This window comes from Chelonia mydas, chromosome 18, assembly GCF_015237465.2.
Source record: "Chelonia mydas isolate rCheMyd1 chromosome 18, rCheMyd1.pri.v2, whole genome shotgun sequence".
Classification (NCBI taxonomy): Eukaryota; Metazoa; Chordata; order Testudines; family Cheloniidae; genus Chelonia; species Chelonia mydas.
Window position 1 is genome coordinate 12585896 of NC_051258.2, and position 12229 is coordinate 12598124.

General features: G+C 41.5%; 1 protein-coding gene across 3 annotated transcripts in view; it reads right to left on the bottom strand.

Moving 5' to 3' along the window:
- NMNAT1 (nicotinamide nucleotide adenylyltransferase 1) overlaps window positions 1-12229 on the bottom strand; it is a 26281-nt gene continuing 14052 nt past the window's right edge. For all 3 annotated transcript variants that reach the window (XM_007053719.4, XM_043531598.1, XM_043531596.1), the window contains 4 exons: window positions 7908-8081; window positions 6073-6256; window positions 5170-5315; window positions 1-3992 (listed from right to left, as the gene is read on the bottom strand). In XM_007053719.4, the coding sequence (XP_007053781.2) occupies window positions 3580-3992; window positions 5170-5315; window positions 6073-6256; window positions 7908-8025 (861 nt within the window). In that variant the 5' untranslated portion in view covers window positions 8026-8081 and the 3' untranslated portion in view covers window positions 1-3579. The remainder of the gene's footprint in view (window positions 3993-5169; window positions 5316-6072; window positions 6257-7907; window positions 8082-12229) is intronic.

Genomic DNA, 12229 nt, shown 5'->3' on the forward strand with positions numbered 1-12229 from the left:
TTATCACCAAATTTTTTATTGAAACACCTATTACACATAACTGCACTAAAGACCAGCAAAATATAACATGTGTAGACCAGGCCACTACAGAACATCCTGGTTAGTGCACAATCCTTCTCTTGAATTATACAAATAAAGTATACCAAAACACACCAGCATCATGATTCACAAAGTAAATCTCAGACTTAATAAAGTACAATTCTACTCTGAAAAGTAACTATATAAACAGCACTCTCTCACAGAAAAGATCTGTTCTGCTTGTGTATTCAGGGTCACATCAGATAACTTTAATTACTAAAATAAATCTTTATTGCTTTTTACTCCTGCCAGCCCTGTAGAACCAACATAGCTGAGAGAGAGAGGTGAATTCTGTTCTTTCCTGGGCATTATCAGTAGAATTGTTTACTAAAGTTTCAATCTGTTAGCGCATTTAAGGCAGTGAGACTGCCCAGATGTCACTGATTTGGCCTACAGTATCTTTATTACCAATGATAATGTGTGAGCTAGAAAGAACCTAGCTTGACTGTCAAAGTCCAAGGTGAGTCCAAGCTCCCAGTGAGAAAAAACATTTTTAATTATAAACAGATCACATTTGATCTGGAAATCACTGAGAAGAAATAAACATGGAACATCTTAGTGGCAATTTCAGTCACTTTTCAGAGCCAGAAGTGTACTTTAAGGTAATGGCCTCACCTTATCACAAAGATTTTTTTTTAATATAGATGCTCTGAAGAAACCAATGGTTGCAGACTGGTACTAGCAGCACACAGAGGCTCTAAAGCATACATTAATTCCAGCATTTTTGTGCACATGTGGAGATGCCATGCATTGCTCACCTTGTCCAGAGCACTGAGAATCTCATGTTCTGATAGCATATCTGATCTGGTCAGTATGACAGACCACTGTGTGGAGGATGCAGTTCAACAGTTTTCTCATACTATCTAAATAATAGCTCTTCGAGCCCTGGAACTTTTGATAAGGCACTTAATTCACACACAAAATGAAGAGACAGGAGTGTAGAATTCACCAGCATGACATTTATAGTGTTGTTCTAACTTACACACCCAATTTGCTATGCTCACTTCAGAACCAGACTTCTGAGAAAGAAAAATGACATATCTAGACTACATTGGAACCCTAGTCTCTCCTTACCCCTCCTCCCCTCCAGTCACAGAAATTCTGGCTCAGAAATCAAATGTCTCACAAATCTTATTCCTCATTCCGAAGAAAGGGCCCAGTTGAATAAGAATCACAATGACACTGTTCTTAACCTTTAGCCATTAAACCAGTGGCTGGGCCCAGTTTCTGAAGCTGATCTGTCCTTTCATGAAGAATAATGTTGACCTTAGAGTAAGGCAATTATTATATCATTTCCCGCTCCTGATTAACATCAAGTATTTTTCAAAGCCCAAGACCCCTGGCAGGGAAACAGAAATAAAGTTATTCACTGCATTTATATATAAACCCAACCCAGCCTCATCCTGCTCCTCATTTAAACGACTCAGCTCTGACTATGCTGCTGGTGCTAAAATGTAAAATTATTCTAGCATGTGATTTGCATCTTTCTTATTGTTCTTTGCTTTATGCTGTAGTTACAGCAGGAACAATATAGTATTAAAAATGAATCAGACTATTATATACTCCAGATTTTGGAGTATGCTAGTTACTATGTATCAGTGATAGAAGAACTGTAACAATTTTTTTTTTCATTTTCATGAGCAGACATTCCCAAGCTTTTGGTTAAAACACAACAGTGGAAGAAAGTGTAACTTTGCCTTGAAATGACTTTGTCTTTTGTTATAACACAATGAAGTGTTCAAAACGTTTGTGTTGTTTATCACTTTACAGGTCATTCAGTTTGAACAGCAAAACTAAATAGGTCAATTTTGCTTTCTGTTTCTAGTCAATTTCACTTTCTGGTTCTAATGCACTAGTTCCTGGCCTATAGGTACACTAAATCTTAAATTGACATAAATTAGGTCATTCAGGGGTCTGAATTAGCTACTCCTCGAGTGACACAACTTATGCCAACTTAAGCGCTGGTGTGGACAGTGCTATGTCGATGGGAAAGCTTCTCCCACTGACATAGCTACCGCTGTACATGGGGGCTGGAGTAATTATCCCAATGGAAGAGCTCTCTCCCATCGGCTAAGAGCAGCTACACTAGAGAGCTTACAGGAGCACAGCTAGATTGCTCCTTTAAGTTCTCTAGTGTAGCCAGAGCCCTACTGTTGTATTTGGGTTCACACCAATGTAGGGACATGTTCAAAACAAAAACTTTTGATTTTTTTTTTAAAGTCAAGGATATCTGTAACATCAGAGTTTGTAAAACCCATTTTTGTTTCATTTCATTATGCTCAGTTTTGGATATGAAACTGTAGTACTTGATGGTTCCCCTTTAAAATGCATAATTGTATGGCCTGCTTCTCCACTGCCTAGCATCTTTTGTTGCTGTTCATATGCAAAGTGAGTGTAAAACAGCAGCATGGCTGATTGGCAGCACTTTGCACCCACTTTACTCTCAATCTGCACAGTTGTAAATGACAAGGTAAAGGACAGTGGAGGAATCAAGCTCCTAAGGCCTTGTCTTCACTGCTAAAAAAGGTGTATTCTTAAACTTCAGGATAACAAATGAGTTTCAGCTATCCTTGAGGTAAAAACACTGTGAAGACAAGTTACTTTAGGCCTTGTCTACACTGCCAGTTACAGCGCTGAAACTTTCTTCGCTCAGGGAGGTGAAAAAACACACCCCTGAGCGATGCAAGTTTCACCACTGTAAAGTGGCAGTGTAGAAAGTGCTACAGCGCTGGGAGCGAGGAGCTATTCCCCTCACAGAGGTGGTTTTATTACAGCGCTGGAAGAGCTCTCTCCCAGTGCTGGAGCCTTGACTACAGACCACTTTAAAGCACTTCTGCGGCAGCGCTTTAATGTCAGCTGTGTAGACCTACCCTTAGTTTTACTGTGAGATAGACTAGGGCTGTGTCTACATTGCCCCTTTCAGAGCTAAAACTTTAGTTGTTCATGGGTGTGAAAAAAAAACACCCCTGAGTGACAAAAGTTTTGGCGCTGAAAAGTGCCAGTATAGACAGCAGTTTATCGCCAGGAGCCACACTCTGGGCGATAAAGCTACCACCACTCGTTTGGGGTGGGTTTTTTTTTTTTTTTTTTATCACCAGGAGAGCTCTTCCCCAGTGATAAAGCATGACTACACTGGCCACATCACAGTGCTGCTGCAGCCACGCTGTAACGTGGGCAGTATAGACATACCCTTAGTAAGGTCAACAGAGCTGATCTTTCCTAGTTTATCTTATGGTAAAACTAAGTGCCTTGTCCTCAGTGTGTCTTTACCTCAGGATAGCTCACACATGTTAGTTAACCTGAGGTAAAAAATACTTCATTTTTTTAAAAGACAAGGCTTGTGCTGTAAAAGCTCAATCCCCATATGCGCAAAACTCCCATTGAATTCAATGGTACTTACATACGTACAAGGGCTATAGAATCAGACCTGATTTACTGGAACAGATTAAACATCTTCCCACATTAAAACATAGGGTTTTTACAGCATAACAACAGGCTAGATTACAGTGTCTGTTCCTGCTTACATCCCCTAGCATATTTCTGAAAAGGGGCCAGAATAACCCCAGCATTCCTATCTTCACTTTCTGGACTATACAGGTTATGTTTTTCAATGTAAGCCCGGACTGCATCAGGGACCAGGTAACGGACGCTCTGGCCTCTCCTCAGTGCTCTTCGGATTTTGGTGGAAGAGATGTCATTGGTGATCCACTCTTCTACCAGGTGAATGTTATTCTTGTGTTGCCATAGCGTGTCAGATTCATAGATAAATTTCTGTGCATTGTTTCCAGCTCTGGTTATGCAGACAAGGCCATGGTTTGCCACAATTTCAGTGATGTCTTCCAGCTTCCACAAGTTGGGGATTCCAAAGGACTCCAAGATGTCAGCTCCGCAGAGCAACTTCAGCTGTGGGACACCTAAAAAAAGGGAATGGACAAAGATTGAGTTTTAGCTGCTGGTATTTGCTGACTTAGCAATGATATGCTACCTCTCCATATCCTGGGTATACTGAGGTAATGGGATGAAATTAACATGAAAAGGAACATTCAGACAGTGTATTAGAAAAAACATCCTGATAATAAGATTTATTAGGCTATCCATAGAAGTCTCCAAAGGGAGCAAAAAGTACTAGAAAATACAGTAACTCCCCACTTAACGTCCTCTCGCTTAATGTTGTTTCGATGTTACATCCCTGCTCCATTACAGAACATGCTTGTTTAAAGTTGTGCAATGCTCCCCTAACGTCGTTTGGCCACCTGCTTTGTCCACAGCTGGCAGCCCCCCCATCAGATCCCTACCCCCCCCCCAGCGCCTCTGTGGACCTCAAAAGCTTATCTCTTTCACCAACAGAAGTTTGTTTGGCTTGATAGGTGTCTGCCTGTCCTGGGTGGATGGTGTTAGTAAACTCTGGCCAGGGAAGACTAAGATATCAAATTATTTTTAAGGGATCAAAAAAACACATTGGGGGAAAAAAAATCCATCGTGGAAAGTTGGAAGGGGCTTATTGGCTGAAACCAAAAGGTGTGGGTGGGCCCAAGGTACTAAGAAACTGGCAAGCTTGTTAGGTCTTAGTTCATGCAGGTGCTCAGGTTAAATAGAGATGAATATTACTTCTTACAAAGATGTAATTTTATTAATCAATCTGGACGTTAGCTGGAATTTCTAAATCATGCTACTCCACTTTCATGGGGTTTTAAATTACAACCCCTTGCTCCATTTCTGGATACACAAGGGACTTCTGACTTATTGTTCTTCCTTCCCTCATTGAATAAAAAGAGCCTATGATCCACAATTCCTTAACTTCAGCTGTAGTGTGACAAATCTCAGTAAACTAAATGTTTTTTTTCCAGTTCATATTTCTGTTATCTTAAGGATTAGTCTAAGACCTGATTACTTCACCCTGATAGTCTACTATTATGAAGGAGACTACTGGTTCACGCCATAAAATCTAGGTGCTTTATTTTCTTTACATTGTTCAGTAGGGTGGTCAGAACTGAGATCGAATATCAGAAAAATGCTTCTCAATGGCAGATCACCATGGTCTGGAAATAAGTGTGGGTTGCTATGGGGATTTATTTCGCAAACATACTCAACCTTTTGTTTCTGGACTCAGTTGATTCTTTTTAACAGGAAGGTATCTATTTGCTTCCTGTTTTCTCTTTCGACCTGGCTTTATTAGAGGTACAGCACTCTGCAGACTGTTATCAGGATTAGAAGATGCAAGTTTCTGATGATGGTATCTACAAAATAAATAATTTTTGAAAGAGTATTAGACTTGTGTGATAACATAGGGAAGAGAACCACCTACTGAATCATATTTCATCACTTTCTCCTGCAGCAGTACCCTGAGTTTTTCACAGAGGTCTCTTGAGAACTGCCCCAACCATGGGCTGTGAGATCAGAGTCCTGTGACTGCCACGGTGCTGGAGCTAGAAGCATCAGCAATTAAGGAAGTTTATTTTTTCAAAGGAAGAAATTGGACGGAGTTAGAGTAATACACAAACCATATGGAGAAGAAGGGCAAACACAGAAGCTTCATGGGGGTGAAGGAAGATTGAAAAATAGGTATTCCTTTAAGGTTCTCACACTACTTTTAAACGTACGGAAGAGCAGCATTGTACATCAGCAGAACTCAGTGAGGGAAGCTTGGGCAGCATGGGCCCACTCTACTCTCAGCTCTAGTCACCGTTATGAATCCCTCACTTTCTTCAGTGTTAAAAAGGCATCAAAAATAAGTATGTAAGTGATATGCCCTTAGAAATTTTAAACTGTTCAGAGTCTCAGCGTATAGGCATTGGGGGGGGGGGGGGGCGCGGCGCTAATCCCACGACCCTTATTTATGTGAAAAACTCTTGCTCATATGAATAGTCCCTTTGACTTCCATGGGACTATTCATGTGATTAAGAGTTGCAGAATTGACCCTTAGCCATTTAAACCATTCCTGTCCTGATCCTACTATAGGAATACGTGTCTTTTCAGTGTATGGCTACGCAATACCTTAGAACTTTGAGTGTCTCCAGCCACTCATTCTGGCTGCTTTCCCAGTCATCAACTTCCACCCAGTCTGAGCTTTCTGTAGCAAGCTTTGCCATGGTTACTCGGTGATTGGCGCTGATCAAACTTTTCTTCTTATATGCATCACCCACTGGGGAAATGATTCCTTTGATTACTTTGTATTTTCCTGCATGACAAACACACCCACACAAAAACATAAGGAGTGACTGAGCAGATGTCGACTTCACTGTATTGTACATAAAGTACTTCATATGCATGGTCATTATGGTCTTTAAAAGAAGATGGATGCCATCTCCCCACAAAGCCCTGTTAGCCAATCCCCTGGAACCGGAAAAGTGTTGTGCCCTGTGACTGATGTATGGAGCACAGCTCTGAAAGAGAATTTGAATCACGCTGCCAAGGGTAGGTGACACAGACTACAAAAAGCTGGTGTGATAGTCCCAGGGTTTGGGGAGAGGAGGCTGTGACAGATTGACAATATGTCTGTGTCAAACTGTGAACTCCTTTTTGTTTTGTGGACCCCATTTTGTTTCGTGGACCCCATTTTGTTTCTGGGTCTCTCTTTTGTATTGTAATCTTTATTCTGAAGTGTGACCTTCATGTTGTATTGCAGTTTTTGTGGATTGGAGCATCCATTTTGTAGCAGGGGCTTGACACCTAGTGGAACAACTATGTCTGAGAAGCAATGACAGAGCAATCAAGGGTTATCAACATTGAATGACTCTTCCCTAGTAGAATAATGGTTTTTTTCTATTGTTAGGGTAATTGACTCTGAATGACAAGGGAGAAGCTGTCGTCCCAAACTTACCCAGCTGAAGCACATAGACAACATGGAGACAGAGATTGTTTTAAAAGAGGAAAGGAGTACTTGTGGCACCTTAGAGACTAACAAATTTATTTGAGCATAAGCTTTTGTGAGCTAAGGTGCCACAAGTACTCCTTTTCTTTTTGCGAATACAGACTAACACGGCTGTTACTCTGAAACCTTTTAAAAGAGGGGTGCTTTTCTCCACAATGGGCCAGACCACTGGCACATGCAAAATGACCAGTCAAAAGAAGGCAGCAAAAGATGCATAGTTTAAGGATGCTGACAAAACCCAGGACTCACAGGAGGGATGAGATTAGATTTAGGGCGGGGGAAGGGGGTGTGCATTCAGGATGTTGTTGTTTTTCAAAGATCTGTTACTCCTGAAAAGGCTAGAGAGTTAAGTGTCTGTGATTACGGTATTTCTCTGATAAGTCTGTGTTCCTTGACTACCTCCTGCCACACTGACCCTGAAGGTTTTAATTAGAAACTGGGCTACAACAACCAGGTGGACTCTGGGGGAATATATCCTAGCAACTGAGGGCTCAGGAAGGTTGAGGCATTGGTTCCAGAATGTGGGATCCTACTGACCAAATAGGGAGTCAGACCCAGAGTCTACCTCTGGGAGCTTGTGTGAAATACCCAGAGGCAGGAACAGTGACCAGTCACTATTCAGACCCAGGGAGGCTTAGAAACACATTGGCGTAGGAGTTGGGGTCGCTTACAACAGACTGGTCCACAAGAGGGGACAGGGATACAGAGGCCACTGCCACAGATATGACCGATTACTGTGCTATATTCCCAGCAACTCTGGACATTCTTCTATGTCTTAGGTTACTTATTATCATGCATACACTCATACCCATCTCTACATCTTGTGAATCGAAATCCGAATATAGACACTGTCATAGCAAAACAATCGCAGATACTCACACAAATGCACTCACCTAAACACACAACCACACACATCTCAGAGCACTACATTTTGCATTAGCTAAGCTATTACTCCCACCTGTTTCATGCAAGTAGTCTTTAGCCAGCTCAAACAGCCTCAGATGCATGTTGGTGATTGGATTGAAAGAACCACAGGCCAGCAGAACGACCTCTGTCTTGTTATCTGGATTCTCCATATGATTTCCCTGAAGCCACAGATCCAAATGGAGAACTTCAGAGTCACAGCCAAAAACTACAGTAAGGGGAGAGGACAAAAAAGTTGTTTTCTGCTCCTTTAGAGTTACGAAATAAAGTAGAAGATGGTTTGATTAGAAATGAACAACCCGTCATGCTAACATCAATATTTGCTCTACAATCTCTTACATGATGCTCCATTTTTGATATTAGGAGGTTAATACCAGATGCAATTCTGCTACCTCCAGAAGGTGTAACAGAGAAGGTGCAACCAGAGAGATTGGATGGGGCAAAGGTGGCTATATGCCACAAGAAGGATGGTGAGGACTCTTGTGTGGGCCTTAAGTATGGGAAACATACAGTTGAGAATACTCAGGGCTTCAAAGGAAATAGAAGGAAGAGAGTGGGGGAAGGCAGCATGAGATTTGTGTGTAATAGATAGCAATGTGACAGTACTAAGGGAGCTTTAGTAAAGAGTACAGTGTATATGGTGAATAATAGCAGCACTGCCATCCCAGCATTCAAAAATCATAAATCAGGCCCCTCAAAAATGATGAGATTTATTCTTTTGCAGTGTTGGTCCTTTTATTTGCATTTGGCTTTCTGAGCCATTAGGGTGCAGTCAATTAATGTTTTCAATACACTTTTCTCCACAACCCGAAGGGCTAGAAAACATACTTTATAATGACAGAGGGAGACCCACTAACTTCCTCATTTTCCTCTCAGCATTAGCTTGCATCATAATCACTAAAAGAAAAGGAGTACTTGTGGCACCTTAGAGACTAACCAATTTATTTGAGCATAAGCTTTTGTGAGCTACAGCTCACTTCATCCGATGCATCCGATGAAGTGAGCTGTAGCTCACGAAAGCTTATGCTCAAATAAATTGTTTAGTCTCTAAGGTGCCACAAGTACTCCTTTTCTTTTTGCGAATACAGACTAACACGGCTGTTACTCTGAAACCTATCATAATCACTGTGAAGATAATACGTTTTGTGGATGGCCAAGGTTCAAAAAACAGTGATGTATGGTATAATTAAGGTTTAAAGGTCCCAGTGTTTATTTTTTGGCAGAATTGCTAGTAAATATTAGTCTAATCAAGAAAAAACAGAAGCACTGGGTGTTTTAAACACATTCATTAAATATTGGCTTCAGTCCACAATTACCAGTATATAGTATTTTAGGCTGTAATTCTTTTCTATCAAAAACTACTACTCTAAATTAGTACTCTCAAGAAACTTAGGGACAGATTCTTCACTCCATTATGCTGATTTTACACCTATCAATCATAGATCTGGCCAGGGTGATCCATTCATTAATGATCTATGAACTAGATTATTGCAACTCATAGTTAGGAGTGGAACCACACATCCTGAAAAAAGCTCTTACTGGTATAAAATGCCAATCTGCTTAGCTGCGCAAGCTGCCATGAATGCATCACTCCAGCATTCACTTTCCCAGTCTTCCCAATGAATACAGAAACTGCTTCAGATTGTGTCCTGATTTTCAAAATCCTCCATAGGACTGGTTTAGGTACTGAGAGATCACTTCTCTCTCTGTGACTGAGACCGTGAATTCCTATGACAGCTATATTCAGGTGAAACAATTAAACTATTGATCAACAGGAAGAGGTTCATGAGTGTGGGAAACAGAACTTTTGTAAAAAGAAAAGGAGTACTTGTGGCACCTTAGAGACTAACAAATTTATTTGAGCATAAGCTTTGTTAGTCTCTAAGGTGCCGCAAGTCCTCCTTTTCTTTTTGTGGATACAGACTAACACGGCTGCTACTCTGAGAACTTTTGTAGGAATTGGACCTCGACTATGAATCCTTCTGCAAGAGATGAGAACAAACACATCCAGAACTAAATGCAAAATTCATTTCTTTAGGTTAGCTTTTCTTCAAAAAGTTATTCACACAGAAAGATACACAACACAGCACACATACAAACAGGCAAACTATAAGCTATTATTCTATTACACACTGTGAAGGAAGAGAGAGAGATATTGTTATTTTGAAATATTTGGGAGGCACTCAGATACTACAGTAATGGAGGCCCAGGTAAGTATAAAAATACCGAATCACCACTTATTTAATACAGAAGGCAGCTCAAACATTACTACATTTGGACAAACAAATATAGCATCTAGTGAACAATCCAATTTACCTGAACCTAGTGACAATGATGTCTATTAATTGTATCATGAGGAACAGAATCTTTTCAAGTCACCTTTATCAGCTCTTCCTACCAAGACTGAGAGCAGACAACATTCCTCAGCTGGCAGCTTTGCGATTTGACCACAGGAAGCAGAAGAGCTACTCTGAAACCTCTTAGCTCTGAAGGTGAAGTTATCACCAGTTTACTTGTTCTCTTTGCTACTGTTCCGTTCAGACTGATCTATTAAAAATCTTTATATTACCATTCCGCTCCCTGGCTCTCATCTTCTATAATTTAAGAAATTTTCATTTTGAAATTAAAAGAAAACAGAGAGAAAAAAAATCAATGTTCCCGGAGCCTCATGAATAGTTCAAAGTATTTAGACTTACTGTTTAACAGCAATATCAGAAAGTAAAGCAAATTGAATAAATTGAGTAAATATCCTTTCAAAATGAGGAAAAGGAGTCACAACATTAAGCCTAGTTTGCCACTAAAATTTAAATACATAATTCCAGACTTGTCAGGTTTTTTCCTGCAACACTGCTTGAGGTTCCAAATTAAAGGATATATCTTGAAGTTCTTATTCAGCTTTTACTCTATCCTTACTTGTGCAATACTTCCAATGATTTTGTGAACATTTTGTCTGAATAAAAATTTCAGGCTTTTGCTCAATTGAGGGGCCTGTTTTCCCCTCAAAATTTTAATGGAAATCCCATGCACACAACAAGAGAATATAAAAACTAAATATGAAAGACAAAGGATCTGCTCTTAGCTACAATGGTGTAAATCCAGAATAACTCCATTGGTTTAAAAGGAACTGTTCCCTAGTTACAAGTTTATAACCATGAGCAGAATCTGACCCACATAGGCTGAGTCTGTTATAGGAACTTCCTCTACTGGAGCTGCTCGATCTCTGAGTGTGGTGTAGTGGTTTGGGTACAGCATGAAAAAGTCAGAGTTCCAGAGTGTGCCTCCAGCTTGCTGTGTGGCCCTGGGCAAGTTTCTTGGCCAACTTTTTCAAAAGTGGGCTCTGATAGTGAGTCTGTGTTCTTGGCTGTCCCAGTGTATTTCTCAGGGGTAGCGTACAGCAGGGCTATCACTTGACCATGCGAGTGTCAATGCCATCCCCAGGGAAGTGCGAGTCCCTTCCATGCAGCCGTTTGCGTCTCCTGTCCAGGAGCATGAGTCGCTTGCACACACTAGCGTGACCAGGGACAGTTGCCAGTGAGCCTGCCCTAGTGGTTTTTCCACTGCAGTTCCCCGCCTAGTTGCTGGCCATGGCCCTGCTGGTCTCACTTGTTGTGGCCAACTGGATGATGGTGAAAGGCTCCCAGTGGTGCATAGTGTGCTTTGCAAGCTCTGCAGATAACTCTCCATGCCTGGGGGCAAACGCTGCCTGGCTGGGGTGAGCAGTGGCTGCAGAAGCAGCAGCGTTGGACTCTTGGGGAGATCAAAAGGGATGGTGGGAACTATAGCCATGCGATTTGGGATCTTCGGGGGCACAGCGCAATGGAGGAAGGGGGGAGCCAGATTTAGGAGTGGTCCCCTTTTGCTCTAACTATGACTCACCCCACTAGCCCTGGGGAGGTAAATAAGGTGCCAAGGGCATAGGAGAGGTGCAAGGTGCCCACCCATTGCAAAACTGCGACTGCCGATCATGGTTGCCTGTATTTTTCCCATTAACTCCCTCAGAGCTGGAATCCTTATCGGGGCCACCTGGTGACAAGCTCCTGTTGCAGGCATGGGCACATGCCGAGCTAAATTAATCTCTGCTGTAACTTACTTTACAGGATCATATTAGGAATGAATTTGGTCCAAGACATCCATAGTATTTATGTGACAGCCACAGCCAGACAAGCGTCACGAGGTGAAGTAAGGCAGGCTCCAGGAGCTAGGCTTTTTTTAATCTGAAGCTAGCAAATCACTGAGAAGCCACATCTGACTTTCAGATGCGCTGAACACCTCAAGCTCCCCAAGACTTCCATTGTAGTTGTGGGTACTCAGCACATTTGAAAAATCAGACATCAAGTGGGTATGTAAGAGATGGTG